The following is an 18,133-nucleotide window of genomic DNA, read 5'->3' as shown; positions in this document are numbered from 1 at the left end:
GTGGCAACAACCTGCCAAGGGAACTCGGGAGCTCCAGGACAGAGAATCTGCTGAGATGAGAACACCCCGCTGGAGCCATGTGGCCCACCAGTGCCTGGTGTAGCGCGGGAACTTGCCATTTTTTTTTAATATTTCCTGCAACACATTATATTATTTATATGCTTGCACACATGTGCACACATGAACACACACACACTAACACACACACATGCATCTAAACCTTTTGCCTAAGTATCATAAACACAGTTTCACCCAAGAGTTGGGTGAGGATAATTTAATTACAGGAGCACCACTTATAAATGGAAACAAACAAACAAACAAATATAAGGTATCTAAACCTTTTCTGGGTTCCAGGAGAGAATTGTCCTTGCCACCCACAGGTAGTGGTTCAGCCATCCCTTACACTGTGACTCCCTGACTCTGGCCTTGGCTTCCCACCAGCAAGGCCAGATCCTTTCCACCTGTGCCTTTCCACAGTGGCTGTCCTTTGTATGCAGCAGTGAATAATTATGCAGAATTCATTGGGAGAATTCAGGGTATGTATGTATGTATGTATGTATGTATGTATGTATGTATATGATGTATGAAAAGAAGCCATGAGTTTGTGAGGGAGAAGGGACATGGGAGGGGTTGGAAGGAGGAAAGAGAAGGGAGGAAATAATGTGATTATATTTAATTAAAAAACAGAAAATTGAAAATAAAGAGAAACTAGGCAAAAGGTGTAGAAACTTTATTTAGGAGGTTATCTGGATAGTAACTAAGAAAATGGAAGCTATTCAACATTACTAGTCACCAGGAACATGAACGTTGAAACTATACTGTGAAACTTCCTCACGTCCTTAAACATGGTCAATAAGAGAGCACACCAGTAGCCTCAAGTCCTAGCAAAGGACTTGCATATATTAGTGGTGAGACACAAAATGGGCAGCTGCTTTAGAAAACACACTTGCGCAGTCTCTCAAGCAGTTAAGCATATACTTGTTCATGTGTTTGCCTTAGAGAAAAATAAATTAAAAAGAAATATAATCACAGTTTCACCCAAGAGCTGGGAGAAGATCCTTCCAACAGCACCACTTATAAATGGAAAAAAATGAATAAACAAAAACAAACAAACAAACAAAACAAAAAGTACCCGGCTGGAAATCCCCAGACATCCTCTACTGGGCAGATAAATCAACAGTGGTGTTTAGCAAACTTAACTAGTCAGCAAACAGGAGTGACATGCAAGATGCAGTAAATGAATCCATGCATTATAGAAGAAACCAAGGGTCAAAATGGCTAGATCCATTCATATAAAATTCTGGAAGAAATAACACCACAGGGAAGAAACCGTATCAGTTACTAAAGGAAGAAAGGAGGACTTGATTACCAAGATGCAATCTTGTAAATTTTTCTAGCCAAGAGGAAAATGTCTTATATCTTTCCTTTTAGAATCGTTCAAGCTTTCACTTCAGTGTTCTGACTTGAGGTGAGGATGGATTTTTAGGCTTTGTTAAAAGTAGCCACATCCATGGACTGCCCACTGTCCTCAGAAGCAACCTGTTCTTTCAACATATCTGTTCCAACTTTGTCATCTTCAATTACAACGCTGTATTTGAAGCCTTTAAATTCTGTAACCCACGGGAATCAAAGCCTCCCACCAAGCCATCAGCTCGGATGCCTCCGCTACAATCCTCTAATTTTGTCACGTCTGTCTCATCATCCCAAGGTTTCACATCTTGTAAGATAGAGACTTGGCGACAGTACGGGCGTTTTGGCGTTCTTGGATTCATACCAAGCAAGGCGCTCTTCTGGGAGTCTCTTCACTTCTTCCCTTTCTCCCTCAGATCCAAAGAGATCAATGTCATCTTCTTTAGCATCCATAACTCCACTTCCTTTTATGTCTTGCACATTGGCAGGGCTACACTTGCCAAAGGTTTCTTCACTCCTGGCAGGCTAGGTTTGTTGTAATTATATCAAGGGAGGGCATGGCACAAGCTGGTGGGCCAGAGACAGCTTCTAATACTGCCACAGGGCTTGTGATGGTGTCTACTCCTCCTCTGTAGCTCTTGTCAGCTAATGCGTGAGTACCTGAAGACCAGTGGGGCTTCTCAGGTCTCCAGAACCCATGGTGTTTGCTACATCCGGGAACTGGGCAGCTGCCAGCACTGAGGGAAAAAAGTGAATTTTCTTACACCTTGACTGGGCACTGGCACTCACAAAAGCTCCACAAACTCACAGATCTGTATACCAAAGAGATTTGTTTTATCATATGTAAATTTTAAATACTTTTTTGAACACAATATAAAATAGACTTTTAAAATTCTGAAAAAAAAATCCTTTCTTTAAAAGTGATGAAAATGCCTAGATAGAAATTCAGAGATATTTTCAAAAATTGGGTGAAAATTTGCAAAGAATGATGAAGGCAATGGGCAGAGACAGTACTTGTAAATTCTGTTCACAGACCTCAAGTCAGCACCCGTGGCCCCGGGGACCTTACAGCCCGTCACATCCAGTGTCCATTATGAGCTGCAGAGACTTTAAAAGTCCTCTAGTCCTGCACTCAGGAGGCGGAGGCAGGCGGATTTCTGAGTTCGAGGCCAGCCTGGTCTACAAAGTGAGTTCCAGGACAGCCAGGGCTATACAGAGAAACCCTGTCTCGAACCCCTCCCCCCACCAAAAAAAACCCAAAGTCCTCTAGTCAAACCCAGAGAGACCACAAACAACCACAGCAGCTTTCCCAGCCTTTGGAATTTTTTGCACATGTGGGCTACTTGCATTGTTGAGCTCACTTGTGTCGTGGGTGGCAAAGCGAGTGGGGCAATGTGACCGCGGAAGCATTCCAAGTGGGTGCTTGTGGCAGGCTTAGCTTGCTGAGAAGTGGTCCACTTTTCAGAGTTCCCTATAACACAGATGAGGGGAGCTTCCTGGGTGAGCTTTGGACTTACCATCTGCAGGTTAGAAACTAGGGGAGTCTTAAGAGTGAAAATAAATGAACTTTTTCAGTGTAGTTGAATGCCTAAATGGAGGAAGGTCAGAACTGTGCACAGAGGGGCCTGAGACAGAGTAACAGAAACAAAGGAAAGGGCAAAATATCAGGGTGGATGCCATCGGATCCCTGCCTTATTTCTCTCTCCCCTCTGGTTAATTTCTTCCTTCCCTCTTTCTTCTGTCCTTCTCCCTGAATTATCATTCTCCTCCCACCTCCAGCTTCTATTCCCCCTTTCTCTTGGACTCTTCAGAACCCCCTCTTTTTTCTTCTCATGACTCATCAACAGATAAAAAGTATGTGTTTAAAGTGATAGAGAGGGGCTCATAAATGCTGTCATCTAATGAATGAATCCCTGTTGTGAACTAAAAAGGGGGCCCAGAGGAAGGGGGGAAGGCCCACACCCTGCCAGAGTTTACCTATTCTCTGGTCTGTCAGGCGTAGGAGAGCTGCCACACACTTTCCACTCATCCCTAGGTGGGCATTCCTCTATCCCACTCTTCAGGGGATGGCCAAAGGGCAGCCCTACCTGGGATTCCTGAAGCTACCTTGCTAAAGCCCTGGGGTTATAGGGCAGAGGGATGAGGGAAGAGGTTACCAACACCTGCAAAAGTGAGCACAGTGGATTTTGACTGGAGCACAGGAAGGCCTTCTACTGGGAGATTAGAAACAGCTCATTAGGAGAAAGCCTGTCCCATCCTCCAAGCACAGTGGGCCTTGATGAGCAGAGACATTCTACGGTTTAAGAGCTTTATTATAGAAATGCAGGGGAAAGAGAGAAGGGAGAGAGACGGGGGAGGGGGAGAGGGAAAGGGAGAAGGAGAGGAAGAGAGCGAGGGAGAGAGGAAGAGGATAGGCTAGAGAGAGAGTAAGAGAGAGGAGAGGAAAAGACAAAGAGAGAGGAGAGGGGGGCGAGAGTGAGGGGTAAGAGGGAGACAAGTAAGAGAGCGAGGTGGGTCGAACAGCCCTTTTTATAGTCTTCATTGTTGCTAGGTAACTGGGGAGAAGTTTAGCCTGATGGTCAGAAGCTTGGGCCATTGCCTAAATGACTTCTAGTCATACTTCTCTTGTGGGAGCTTTTGGGGGGGAGGAAGGTAACTTAGGCAGGAGCCAGAGTTCCAGGAGCATGAGGGAATGCCTACCGTGTCATTTAGGTGAATTATCACCACTCTTGGGGTTCAGACCTCAGCTCCACTGGAGACCAGCCTGTCTGTGCATAGCCCAATGCCCCACAAATCCCATAATTTACCAGCAACGTGGAGAGGTTTGGGTGGCTACACGGCATATTTACGAACATTTGAGTGAGTCACCTGATCAGTGTATTAAAGGACAGGGAGCCTGATGGTCAGCTGAGTAGACGAAGCAAGGACAGAAATCAGGTCGTGAAATAAGTTGTGTTTAGTCTGTTCACTACTTCCTTGACCAGCTAAGGGAGACAGCCAGCTGGACTACAGCACTGAACTCTGTTGCTGTGGGAATCGTTCCACACTTACAAAAGTGTGTCCGGGAACAGCAGCCTTCCTCCCACCATAGCCGAGTGTCTGAGGAAGAGGAGAAGCTGAGAGAAAACACTCTCGGTTTTGTTAAGATTTTAGGAACGGAGTGAAAACTCCAGGCCACCCATAGCTGTTGCAGGCTCTGTGACCAGTCTGATGCTCCGTGGAACTGGAACTAAGAGGCAGAACGTCACATCTTCTAGCTGTCTAACTGAAGGATTGGCTCAGGTGTGTTGGTGCAGAGGCAAAGATCTTACTCACAGTGTGGTGCACACTGAACACCTTCAGGAGACAGCACAACCTGGAGTGTCAATAATTAAAATATCCTGGATGGTTCTTGACTGACCTGCTGTCTGCCTCGCTCCCATTAACAATGTGTTCCAGGCCGACTTTCAGGCCCTGTTTTCTTTCTGTACCTGAAGTTTAATCCACTGCCTAGATCCTAATGAGTATATTTACTAATCAGAAGAGTGGATATGGTCACTAAATAGTTGATGAATAAATAAACGTATGAACACATGAATAGCATCGCCAGGGCTTGAACCTGTGAAATGAGTAACGCATGAATGACTTAGGTCTTTCCCTTGCTTTCTCTCGGGAGCTTTTGTGTATCATACACAATGGGCGTGATGAATTGCACTGAGGTTGTAAATCCCAGGAACCGAGTATAATACATGAAGCACACTGCACGACTAAAAGCATCCGTGTTCCCACGGTCAGAGGTGCGGTGGGTGAAATCTACCCTCCCTTCACAGGAAGCCTTGCTCCTGTGTCTCTGTGACTAAAAAAGGGTGACAAGGGATTTCCCCCTCTGAATGCTCTTTGGAGCCGATAGTGTTGGTTCTGGAGAGTTAAACGTGCTCACAAATCCTTCTTTGATTTTGTCCAGCTGGAGAAGGGATGGGTGCAAGGACACTTCCTTTGGAAACACTTGTGCCTCTGGAGACCATCACTAAGACACATCTGTTATGCTGTGACACCTAGGCTACCCTGCCCCAGTCTCTCGATGTGAAGCCTGAGAGTTCAATGGGAAAGAAAGACTTGTAGATAACACCCCAGGGAGAAGATGTTAGGAGATGCCTTGAGTCAAATGTCAAACTCTCTGCTGCGTGGCTTGCAAGGCTTACTGGCTCTGACATCCTATAGGGAGCTGCCAAGAAGTTACCTGGAGCCTGGATTCCAGCACGGATCCCTTTGTAAAGACGTCCCACATAAAATTGTCATGCCCCGAACAGAGGTGGACATCTTGGATAACCCATGTGGCACTGTGAAAATAAGAACATGTCCTGCTTTTTCTACTGTCCTTAAGATCAGAAATGCAGGCAGAATTCTTATTTCCAGGGCTTTAGATTAATACGTAATATGTCATATGTAATAAATAACATATGACATATAACCTAATAATATAACATAGTAATATATATTAAATATTATATTATATTTGAAGAAATGAAGTATTCTAAGCATAATATAAGCATAAATATTCTTAAGTAAGGTGTCCAATTTGCCTTTTCTGTTATGATAAAACACTGACCAAAATCAACTTGAGGAGGAAATGATTTATTTCAGCTTAGAGGCTATAGTTCATCATGGAGAGAAGCCAAGCAGTAACCTGGAGGCAGAGGCAGTGGAAGAACAATGTTTATTCTCTTGCTCCCATTGGCATGATGGGCTTGCTTTCTTATGCAAGGGTGGTACCACCACCCTTGGTGAGCTGGACTCTCCCACACCCATCATTAATCAAGAAAATAAGTCCCACAGGTCAATCTGATGGAGGCTGATTCCTCAACTGAGATTCCCTCCTCTGAGGCAGACTATTTATTTCAAGTTGCAAAATAAACTGTACACTGGGTGTAGCCATTCCTGGAACTTGGCATTGTTAATTGCCTCATAATTTCCTTATTTTCTCCCTTCCTTAGGGGATCTATAGCACCGTAAGTGAACATCATCCTGAACTCAGGATGTAACCACAAACATGCTAGCACTACCACTCTATCAACCATGGTTCCAATATGTTCCTCCTCTCCACAGACTCTTCCAGATTCACCTGTGTTGCAGTAAATATTAAAAAACAACCCACGCTATCGCCTTCTATGCTCTAATAATGCAGTCTCTCCACCCCCATGGTTCCCATGTGGCGGCGACCCAACTCACGGTTCGCTTGCCTGGAACTGCTCACATTCCCAGTCATCCACCCCCTGCAGCTAGCTGTCACAAATCCCAGTAACCCAGTAAAATCAAAACTCCAGAGGCTCATAATTTATCACTCAGATTTATAACAGTAAATTCTCAACTCACAAAACACCCACACAATGAACTCAGAGCCAGTTGATATTGACACAAGCTGCCCACCTGGGTTGGACAAATTGTCCTATATTATTCTATCCCTTCTATGATATTCATAGCTACCTGTGGCTATTTAAAACCATGTGGATCGGGTTCTTCCTCTCCTTCCTCCATCTTCTCTTTTTAATAATTACCAAAACACACCAGTCTTTAATTTCTGGATTAAAGATATGAGCTCAGGGGTCTGAACCACAGATGTTTTGGGATTCCCAACTTTTAAGTTTTAGATTGTGTTGAAAGAGTTCCGAGTAACCCCAGCTTCAACAATGGAATAGAGAACCTGTGAGAGGTCAAGCATTACTGAAGATTTCTGCAAGGCTATGCAGTTTTTCTGAGGTGGGTCGGTGGGAGGGAGGGAGGGAGGGAGGGAGGGAGGGAGAGACAGAGACAGAGAGAGAGACAGAGAGACAGAGACAGAGACACAGAGACACAGACAGAGAGACAGAGACACAGAGACAGACAGAGGCAGAGAGACAGAGGCAGAGAGACAGAGAAACAGAGAGACAGAGAGAGCTGTGTATGCACTTGTTTCATGAGCTGTTAATAAACTTCGCTTGGCTAGTGAGAGGAACTGAAGCCAGGAGGGTGAGGTAAATCCATGCAAGCCATTCCTGTTGATTGATCCGGCATCAGAAGTACCCTTAGTAACACTTAAGTCTAGTGAAAGAATCTACCTTAAGAGGTCCCCAAGCTCCCAGGTACCCCCTCCCCCCAGGGCCTGCTCTCCAGAGGAGTCCTCAGTGGGAGTTAGAATGTGTTCTAAGATCTGGAAGTAGAAGGCAATAATAGGCAGTGGGCTGGAAGGCGCTCGCCTTGGCTGGAGCGGATGGAGAGGAGACGGAGTCCTTAAAGCAGTTCCGATGCCTTCATACTGTCTTGGGCGTGCTATCAAATGAGTGCTAAGCAGAAGGAGGTGCTATGAGTCTGAAGTGGGAGAGTTTGCAGGAATGCAAATTTACTCCCCACACTGTAACCACACAGTGATATTTCTCATATGATAAGGTCATCCCTGAGATTTGCGGCTCACTAATGAGTGCTGTAGTGCCCACTGGCATACAGTGGCCATCTCTAAAGGGTGGAATTCCAGCAGCATGTCCTGGGCAGCATCATGACTACTTCTCTATCAACTGAGGTCATGATTTTGTCCTTTCTAGTAAGAATTTAGAGGGTTGGAGGGAAGGAGAGATCTGTCCTTCCATGGCAGCCCAAAGGCTGGAGGCATCTCATTTACATGACACCCTAACTTAACTCTTAAGTTCTGATATTTCAAATACCTGTGATGGGGAATAGTTCTTTGCATTAGGTGCCCAGGTTTCTTGTTACTGTGTGGTTTCTCTCTTCTAATGGACTCTGCCTTTTCACAATCTTCAGAAAATCATCTGCCAGCCAAAACCAGCCTGCTTCCTGAGAGAGAAAAGAAAGACCATGACCCTGCTAAAAACTATTGATATTTCCACTCCTTGCATGCTACTCTGGGATTTTGAAGGCACCAGGGACCTGCACTGTCCCTTTAAATTTCCCTGAACTCCCCAGCTCAAAGGGTGGGAGACGAATGATCATATCCATGAGATACAGTGGCTGGTAGTGGGTAGCACAGGCTGGAAAGCAATCAAGAGTCTCAGGAAAGTGGCCAGCAATGCTGAAAGAAAAGGGCTGTGAGCGTGGAATGGTATGTTAGCTGACTTTGTCACTGTGACGATGTGTGTGAAATAATCTAGTTATAAGGAAGATTAGTTTTAGTTCACTGTATGTGTGTATGTGTGTGTGTGTGTGGTGTGTAGCTTTTAGTTCACAGTCTCAGCAGTTTCACCCCATGGTCACTAGACCCTGTAGATTTGGGGCCCATGGTGACACAGAGCATCATGATAGGCAATACAGGAAGGAATAGGTTCTTCATCTCATGGCATCTGGGAAGCAAAAGAGAAAGAACCAGAAAGGGGCTGCGGTGCCAGCATCCCACCTGGAAGATGTCACTGAAGACCTTGTATATTTTTGTTGCACTATTGTTATTTTGAGACAGGGTCACATGCAGCCCAGGCTGGCTTCAAATTCTGCTATGGAGCCAAGGAAGATCTTGAACGCGTGGTCCTCCTGTCTCCACCTCCCAAGCACTGGGAATAGAGGTGTGTGCCACTGTACCTCACTCCTCAGTGACTGTCATCAGACTCTACATCCTCAAGGTTTGACCTCTTTCTCCCAGGCTGAGGAATGAGCGTCCAATGCATGAAACTGGGAGACACTTAGGACTGAAGTGGTATCAAATGGAGAGGCATCTATCAGTCTCATGAGGATTTGCAGGGCAAGGTGTGATCTCTGACAGTGACAACAAGATGGACAGAAGTCTGCATGGTGCAAGGCATACCCTTGGAACCATTAGTTCTGTGGAAAGATGGAGAGTGAGATGGTGAAGGGGCAGACTTCCCTGAAGGGATTCAGAAAAGAATAAAGAATTGAGAGTGACTCTCTCCATGCGTGTGTGTGTGTGTGTGTGTGTGTGTGTGTGGTGTGTGTGGTGTGTGTGGTGAGTGTGTAGCATGTGTATGTGTGTGGTGTGTATGTGTAGTGTGTGTGTGTGTGTGTGTGTGTGTGTGTGTGTGTGTGGTGTGTGTATGTGCATGTGTATGTGTGGTGTGTGTAGATGTGTGTGTATGTGTGTATGGTGTGTGTGTATCTGTGTATGTGTGTGTATGTGTGTAAGTGTGTGTGTGATGTATGGTGTGTGTGTATGTGCGTGTGTATGTGTGGTGTGTGTAGATGTGTGTAGATGTGTGTAGAGACCAGAGGTAAGCTTTGCTGTCATTCTTCACAAGCCATCACCGTGTTTTTAAGGTAAGCACTCTCATAGGCCTGCAGCTTGCTGATCAGTCTAAGATGGCCAGGAAAGCCGAGGGATCTGTCTCTAACTCTCCAGTGCTAACATTACAGCCCATGCCACCGTGCCCAGCTTTGTACCTGAGTTTGTATGCTTGTACCAAAAGCATTTCCCAGCTTAGAGCTATGTTCCCGGTCCCTAGGGTGCACCCTTCAAGGCTTACTTGCTACAATCTCTGCAACTGCATTTGCACCATGAATAAAGCGCCACAATGTTTCCAGGTGGCAGGAGAACAGTCAGTTTCTGGGCCAAGTGACAGCAGGGTGCTGGGAGCATCTGACCACCAAGTAGCTAGTTCCTCCCGTTTAAAGGCAAACACCGAATGTTGTATAATTTTACTACCAGTTGCTTAAAATAGCAGCACAGGAAGGAGGGTTTTAAAGCTGGGATATAAACTCCACCCCTCATTTTATGGCAGATGAACTAAATGCCCAGGTAACCTAAGACTTGCAGAAGAGCAAGTCAGAGAAGGCACTAGAACAGGTGCCTTGGAAAGTAGGGAGAGATTCCAACGGTGGGCATCCTCTGGAGGAGGTGTGAGCCAACCGTACACTTATTCACTGGCTACTAGGAGAAGTGTTTAATGCAGGGTGTTTGTAACAGGAGGCTAAGTCCCTCTAGTGGGAGGAGGGAAGCCCAGCGCAGCTGGAGGTTGGTTCTTAATCCCTTACTCAGTCAGTCAGGGCTGGGCATTTCTCTTTTTGCCTTCCTTAATGTGAAACTTACCGGTTAGGAGCCAGAAAATTTTAACTTGGGGATTAACAGTCATGTTCCACACCCCGGGGATAAAGATACACTTTCCTAGGGTCATATTATTTCATGGGGTTAGGCCAAACACTCTGGCACGATGATGGTAAGCCTACTTTTTCACCTGCAGCCCAGTTCAGTTGGAGCCCTCGCTTGACATGCCCGCGGGGGCTGCTTCTCTTTGGCCTTCACTGGGACTTACCAAGGCCTCCAGCCCTCGCCCTTCCTTCACTGCCCAGCTGACTCTGCTATGGCCAGGCCCCTCTAGTTCCCTCACATTCGCCCTTCAGCGACAGCAGCTAGTGGCTGCCTGCACTATGCAATCTGTGGTCCAGACCCTCAGTGGCTGGAGAAGGTCTCACGGGACCTCTTGGAGTTTCCCTTCCACACTGCTGAGCCTCATGGGAAGGTACGCGCCCTGGCTCAAAGGTGAGAATGGAGCCAGGAAGGGCTGAAGCCAGGTGACAAGGACAGTGCTGCCTTCAGACAGCAGACAAGCCCACACTGAGTTCCACTGTTGCTTCTAGGAAAGTGTACTTGTGACTTGACACCCAAATGCTCCCACTATTCGCTCTCAAGATAAACTTGTCCTAAGAAAAACTTTTAAAATCGAATGTAGCTATTATAAAATATTTCTTGGGGGAAAAAAGCTTTTAAAAATCAGTTCCGTTCCGAATGCCTATCTTTATTGAATGAAAAGTTCATTGAGCTGTATAGACGCTGGGCCTGGTTAATTTTGGTGTGTGTGTGGTTTTTTTCCCCCCAATGATTTTTAATAATACAAACTTTATAAAATGCTTTTTTAAAAATCAGCTTAGTATAGCTACCAAGCTGTCTTTTTGTGCGCCGCTTTTTAGTGTGGCTCAGATGCCTCAGCTCGAGACAAAGTGTATCTCTTTGTCCCTGTAGCAGGTTCCTGGTCCCTGGATGTTCATGCCCATTCACATATCGCTTTCATGTTCACCTTTTACTTGGCATTTTTTTCTTCTCGTCTGATTTATTTGTTTTAAAGCACCGAAATGTTCTTCTGTGCCTCTCAAGGAAATACTCCTGATGAGGCTTTGGCCAACATTCCTGTTCACGATCTGCCTTACATCTGCCTTCTAGAGAGAGACGGGGCAGCAACTGAGGTGCTAACTTCATATAAAGTCTCAGAACAAAGTCTTTAGAAACTGCCCAGAAGCCGATGCCAGACCCGGGTGTGTCCCTGTACGTACAGAACTGAGGCCCACGGCGTTTGAAGTGAGCGCCAGAGCAGGACAGCAACAGAAGAGCAAACATGAAGGGACAGCCAGGGGGCCTGAAATATGACTCACTGCTCAGCCACCAGGTTTGCAAGGAGACTCACTGGGGCAAAACTATCCATGTGTAATCGTCATGGTTACAAGACTGTTTGGGGCCCTTTGTGTCTCCTTTCACATCACGTGAAGGCACTGTAGTAAATATTCTGAACTTTTGGGAGTGAAGTTTTACTTATAAAGACATTGAAAGCAAATGAAAAAAATCTAATTTAATAAACTCCAAATTCACTCTGTATCAATTTGCCTTTATTTACTGTAAGACTGCAAGGCTTAAGAAGTGTGGAAAGTCTGTACAGATTCTCGGAATGTAATTAATTGTCTGCGAAGAATACAAATCCCAGAAAGACACTCTGTCAAATTATCTTATCTTCCTCGTGATCTCATTATCCTACCAATTTTGTGTGGTTTCAGATTTCCCTGACTTGGGATTAAATCAGTGTGTTCTTCCTGATGCATAATTCAGGAGCACTCGAAAACGATGTAATTACAAACCTCAGCTGGCAGATTGTGAATTGCGCTCACTGTCAAAACTGCCTGAAGCACGGAGTCCTTTCAGAATAGTGGGGTGAGTGTGTCACGTTCCTACCTTATAGCCCTGGGCCTGCTATTGGATATCCACGCAATTACAGAGTTGGATGGGATCCAACACCACACACGGAAGCTGGGAAAGTGCCAAGGTTTTTTTTTTTTTTTTTTTTTTTTTTTGATTTAGAGGGGTTTGGATAATGATGGTGGTGGTGGTGGTGGTGATGATGATGATGGTGAGATAGTTCTTAAAATAATAAAATAGTAGATGAAAGGGCAGGTATAAGATTTTAAATTATTCAGGTGCAGACCTGATTTTATACAAGAGAAACAGTCCTGACTTACGGTCCTCCTGTGGGTAGAAGACATTTTGCATTGGTGCCTGTTCTAGGTTTATTATTTCCTACAAATAGAAATATCTTGTAAAGGTTCTCTAGACGTTACTCCTCAACACCCACACTGCTCACTTCGCCCCGCCCCCCATCAACAGGCTTCCACCCATTCTGATCCCCCAGCTCCCGTCCATTTGAATCTAGACATAGGAAGTCCACTAAAACCATGGGAAGTCTGTCTTCCTCATTCCAGAGGACCACCTCCAGCCCTGCTCTACCAGCCACACGCTTTCCGCTTTTAATTACACTTAAAAAGTCTTCTCATTCTTACAAAGAATAGAATGCACCAATAAAAGGAAACATGCAGTTTTCTCTTTTACTGTAAGGTGTTCATAATTGTCAGGTAAATGATCTCCAGCAATTTCCTTTAGAGTAAGATCTTAGCTATGTAGAAACTGAGACCATTAACTCTGTTATTATTCTGTGGTACCTGACCTCAAGTCAGTTATGTCAATGCATTTTGGCCTCCCTCACCAAAAAACATCTGTGAGGTTTCTGTAGATAGCTGACATGTTTGACTATAGCATAAAGATGTAATTTGATAACAAAGACAACAGGGAGCCCGGCCTTCCTACAGGAAGGCTCAGAGCCTCTCCGACCAGGTTATGGACTCTGGTCGACAAAGACTCACTTCTCCAAGAGGGCGATTCTTTTGCTTTGCATGTGCTTGTAAATGAAGCAGGTGTGCTGGGACAAGGTCTCAGCATCAATCTAGGGTACAATACTCTCTTGTCATCTGCTGAAAGCAGGCCCTATTCATTTACTCTTCTTCCTGAAGCTCATAAGAAAAGCAAATGGGTAGATTTGTTGTTGTTGTTGTTAAGAATCTTCAGCTTGAGAGATCAAAGGCTTTGAAATGAGATAAATGGAGACCCGGACTAAATGACATCGGCTTTGAAGCAACAGGTGGGGAGAGAAGCTTTGCACGAACCCAAAGAGCGCAGTCCGTGCGTGAAAATGTTTTTGGAGAATTATGATGAGGTTCACAATGGATGCTAGAAAGGGCGCATTAGTGGCTTTGTGAGTTACTCTGTGGAAATGCCCCGACAGATCAGGAGAATGCAAGGTAACGTGAATTGGTACCACTCCCTTCTATTGAATTTGGTTGGCAAATTGGAATAACTGGCAAACTGGTTCCAGCTGGGTGTTGCTGGTTTCTAGAAAAGTTCTTTGCCCAGCAGCTCTCCAACAGGAGCCGTGTGGTAAATGATTAACCCTGTCATTGAAGACCTTGCGTGCCTGCCTTTAAATACGACGAGTTTCAAAACTTAGAACAGAAAAAAAAAAGTATACAAAGCCACCCTAAGTCTTAATAACAATTTTAATAGTGCACACTAAACAGGCATACAGCTTTGGAGTCCTCGCTTAAGGCAATGTAACTTCTCAACGCCTCTACCTGGGAGGATCTTCTCACCCCGTCACATAGGAATCAACCTAGAGTAGTACCCTAAAGTGCATTTCTCAACCATTAAAAGCAGTGCTGTCCTTTGCTCTCCACAGTCCTCAGTACGAACACTCAGTTCCTTATTTGAGAAGCAGGAAGAGGGGTCACCTACTTATGGCCTCTGAAATACCCATCCAGCCTTGTCATTGCCACAGGTGACACCTCCGAATGACTTTTGTAAAAAACCAACTTCCTCAGCAGTAGACATCTGTCCTTCCCACAAAAAAAAAAAAAAAAAAAAAAAAAAAAATACTTACTCAGTCTCTGAGTCATGGAATTTTGAGGCCTCAGCTGACACTTCACTTTCTAGAACATATTAAATCTTGAAGGCCTTAGTCAACTGCATACTCTGAACTTGGGTGAAGCATCAAGTACTGGGTCTAGGGGTAATAGTGTTTTTCTCTTTCTGTGCAATCCTGGAAGCTTGTTCGGGCTATTGCTTGTCCTCCTGAGGGTCATCTGGAAAGTCAGCCTCCTCAGGGGACTTGTCTCCTTCAGGGAGCAGTGTGGCACGCATTTTCCTCTTCTCCTTGAATCTGCCAGAGCGTGAGATCTTCAAATTGCGCCGACTATTGCCTGTTTTCTCCTCACACAACTTATCTGACCTGAGGGACTCTCCGGGGTCCCCAAGGATATTGGAGTGCTGATTTTCTGGCAAGCTGCTAGTCCGATCTGAGTGAGGTGGTGAGGGTTCCTGGCCAGTCTCTGGCCGAACCTGAGGCTGCACCCCCACCGTAACTTCCTTGCTTTTCTTCCTGGTCAGAGATTTCCACCAGGGGCTGGAGCCGCCACTGTCCGCCATGGCCCATAGGCCAAGCACCCTGCGTGGGGAAGGGCCTGGGCCAGGACAGCTCCTCTCTTTTCTGTGGTCTCTGACTCTTCACTCCAGCCCTTCCAGGCTTCTCCCACGCAGACTTGCTGGATGGGAGTTGAGGGAGAGCCCTGCACAGAGAAAAAAAAAACAGAACTTGGGTTGGTCAAAGTAACATTCTACTCTCCTCAGAGTTGGAACTCATGGCAACTCTGTGACCACTGGCCACCTGCAGAACAACCCTGATCTACAAGGTTGAGTTCCTTGAACTCCCGCCCGACCTCAACCTTTGCCTTACCTCCCAAGCAAGTGCAGTAGCTATCCAGTGGAGATCAACCTGGCTCCAGAGGAAGTATGGGCTGGTCTGCCACTCAGCCTGACTGTATAAGGACCACTACAGGTGCCCACCTACCTACCCTACAACCGCTGCCAACCACTACATGTGCCCACCTACCCTTAGAACCGCCACCCTTCAGAGGAACACCAGGAGGGGAATGTGTGGGTGTGGGGTGGGGAACCTAGCTTGTCCTGCCCACTACAGATGAATAAAGATCAGGTATTTTCTTTATTAGTGATTGAAGAGGGAGTTCCCAGCCCATTGTGGGTTAGACTATTTCTGGGTTGGCAGTCTTGGGTTCTATAAGAAAGCAGGCTGAAATCCAGGCAGTGGTGGCACATGCCTTTAATCCCAGCAATCCGGAGGCGGGCAGAGGCAGGCAGATTTCTGAGTTCTAGGCCAGCCTGGTTTGAGTTCCAGGACAGCCAGGACTATACATAGAAACCCTGTCTCGAAAAACAAACAAACAAAGCAAAGCAAGCAAGCAGGCTGAGCAAGCCATAAGGAGCAAGCTAGTAAGCATGGCTCAAATTTCTGCAGTCTTTTTCTAGGATGAGCGGTGATGAGCGGTGTATCCAAGTGAGAAAGCGGGGAGCATAAATTCATGGTTGTGCTTACTTCAAACTGCTTCAAACCACTTCTGCCTTGTGATTTTCAGAGGCTGTCTAGACTTAACTTCCCTTGGAAACCGCCATCCCACTCTTCCTTTAACTCCCTAGAGCCAATCTCCACACTGTTGGAAGGCCGCGGGTCCCAACCCTTCTTTCATAGTTCTCTATCTCTTGAGGATTTTACTTATTGTAAACAAAGTCTTCTGGTACTTTTCTTTGCTGGTTGCCTTTCCATCCTCCAAAGGAGAGCGCCCAACCAGGAACTCCAGAAAACCATTGAATAACGGAGCCCAGACGCTCCTGATAGTGCAAGCCAGACTCTTGGCACACTTCCTGTGAGCGTGCTACTGGACACGGCCACCACGAGTGGGCAGGGCTCGCGCGCGCCGCCCATTTCTAGGTTTCAGCTCCGCCGCTTCGCAGCCCACGCACCGCGGCGCTCCTGGGATTCGCCAGTGCGCAGGAGGGAAACTTGTGCGGCCGTTTGTTGTTGCAGGTTCTCCCGGAACTGCCTGGTAGAGGAAGTCTCTGCGCCTACGGGGAGGCGCCATCTCCTCCCTGGGGATGTCCTGAGGACTCACTCGGACTGGGGCTTGAAAACCGTAAAAGCAGAACCAGCTCAAAGTTCTTTCCCTAAGAAAGGCGCCCACACCCTTAGGCACCGTCAACGTTGGGGTCTACAAACGTCTTACTCCCTATTCTGCAGATCGGAAAAACACCGCACCCCAAGGCATTTATTAATGGTGGTGGGCAGCCACCCAACACTTTCTTTTCCACAGTGACCAACTTGGTGTGTACGGAAAGGCTTTGTGAGAATTGCGCAAGGAAAAGATGGCAAATAATGCAAAAGTAGGCAGATCACTGTTCTGGGGGGGGCCTCTCCTCTGGCAGCAGGAGGAGGGGCACTGCAAAGCGCTAGACAGCATTCTCCAGGGACTTCGTAGCGCCAGGGCCTGCCTTGTGAGACGCAGAGGGACTCTGGTTCACTCACCTGTAGGGGCTTTCAGGGCCACTGCGGCGCCGCGCTGCGCCGCGCGGGCTGTCTAGAACACGGAGGGGGCGTCTCCGGGTGCCTGAAGCTTAGTCGCGGTGTCCCTTATCGCTGACTAGGAGAGATGCAGGAATCGTTGTTGCTGATCTCGCCCAACACCCCTGACACTCGCACACTGTCGGAACAACCTGGGGTTGGCAGCACGGTCCGCTCAGGTGGCAGGGACTGTCAGATCCTCCGCCCCAGGGTGAGTCTGGTCAGCCTTTCCCGGTGGGAGTCTCACATTCTAGGGCGCGTCCTTTCTTCCCGTTCACTCTGCTCTCTGGCCTCAGCTAGACAGGACCTGGGCTACTGACTCCGGCGCACTACCCTTCCTGAGCGTCCGTAGGAACGCGCTGAGACATCTGCCCACTTGCTGGTGGTTGGCCAAAGGCCTGAAGACACCAGAACTGAGGAGGAGGGGAGGGTCAGGGTGGGACAGGAGGCGGCCGCCAGGCTACAGGTGCAGGTAGGCGTCCCCGCCCTTCTGGGGACCAGATTGGACGAGGTTGCAAACGTGGTTCCAGCCCTGCGGACTCTGATTGGAGAAAAAGCTGTGCTGCGCCGCCTCCCTGCTCGCGTTCCGTTCTTGCGCTGAGGTTTGAGTCCCAAGGCTTTCAAATTTTCTAACTCGGAGAGCTGATTCAAACTCTGTCATTGTTTGGGAGTTTCAAGCGCCCTTACCTAAAAGACTAAGAGTTGAGAACCATGTCGTTGCTGTCATCGGGCGCTATCCTAGTACTATAACTCACTTGGGTCAACTCACTTGGGTTAACTCACTTGCTCATCAGACCGCCCCAGGCCTGGGCACTATGGCTCCTAACAGACCTGCAAAGGAACCATGGCTTTGCGGAGGTTAAACAGTTGTCCAGGATTGCATGCTGAAGGGCAATCTCGAAGTAACGGGGTTGGAAGTTTGATTCCAGCTTATCAGCTTGTTAGTCTTGGGTTCTTACCATAACTAAGTGCCTATGCTACAAAGCATCTTTCGCGTTTGGGCGACCGCGCATCGACACCCATCCAAGCATATTACTCCAGCCCAGAGCCACTGAGAGGGTGAACCAATGGGCCCCAGCACCGTGCAAGGTGCTTTAGCTCGGTGGTTATTTGTCAAAAACGGTATTAGAGGAGACATTTCTCTAACTAAGGCGAAGTTACGACTTGAAAGAGATTTTGGGGGTCTCTAGGCTTGCAGACATGCAAGTAGGACCCTTTCTTTGCCTCTAAGGTAGGCAGTCCAGGCAATTTGTCTG

General features: G+C 46.9%; 1 protein-coding gene, 1 long non-coding RNA gene and 1 pseudogene across 3 annotated transcripts in view; 1 reads left to right on the top strand and 2 right to left on the bottom strand.

Moving 5' to 3' along the window:
- Nucleotides 1-18,133, top strand: part of 9130019P16Rik (RIKEN cDNA 9130019P16 gene) — a 160,541-nt gene that overhangs the window by 86,070 nt on the left and 56,338 nt on the right. Inside the window, exon 4 of the long non-coding RNA NR_033635.1 lies at nucleotides 12,142-12,295. This is a non-coding gene — a long non-coding RNA (RIKEN cDNA 9130019P16 gene). The remainder of the gene's footprint in view (nucleotides 1-12,141; nucleotides 12,296-18,133) is intronic.
- Gm34169 lies at nucleotides 716-14,434 on the bottom strand (annotated as a pseudogene).
- Prr15 (proline rich 15) lies at nucleotides 716-17,396 on the bottom strand. 2 transcript variants are annotated; one of them, XM_030255675.1, is made up of 3 exons: nucleotides 16,842-17,396; nucleotides 14,349-15,033; nucleotides 716-2,147 (listed from the first exon to the last, which is right to left on the bottom strand). In XM_030255675.1, the coding sequence occupies exon 2, from the start codon at nucleotides 14,891-14,893 to the stop codon at nucleotides 14,525-14,527; it is 369 nt and encodes a 122-aa protein (XP_030111535.1). In that variant the 5' UTR covers nucleotides 14,894-15,033; nucleotides 16,842-17,396; the 3' UTR covers nucleotides 716-2,147; nucleotides 14,349-14,524. The 2 variants fall into 2 exon arrangements, with proteins under 2 accessions (XP_030111535.1, NP_084300.1); NM_030024.3 differs by lacking the exon at nucleotides 716-2,147 and having other exon boundaries at nucleotides 13,952-15,033; nucleotides 16,842-17,251.

The sequence above is a fragment of the Mus musculus genome, chromosome 6 (genome assembly GCF_000001635.26).
Source record: "Mus musculus strain C57BL/6J chromosome 6, GRCm38.p6 C57BL/6J".
NCBI classification, from domain to species: domain Eukaryota; kingdom Metazoa; phylum Chordata; class Mammalia; order Rodentia; family Muridae; genus Mus; species Mus musculus.
This window is presented reverse-complemented; position numbering and strand designations above follow the sequence as displayed.

What these genes read in the sequence shown, in the direction of transcription:
- Prr15 (XM_030255675.1), bottom strand. Translation starts at nt 14,893, where the DNA reads ATGGCGGACAGTGGCGGCTCCAGCCCCTGGTGGAAATCTCTGACCAGG.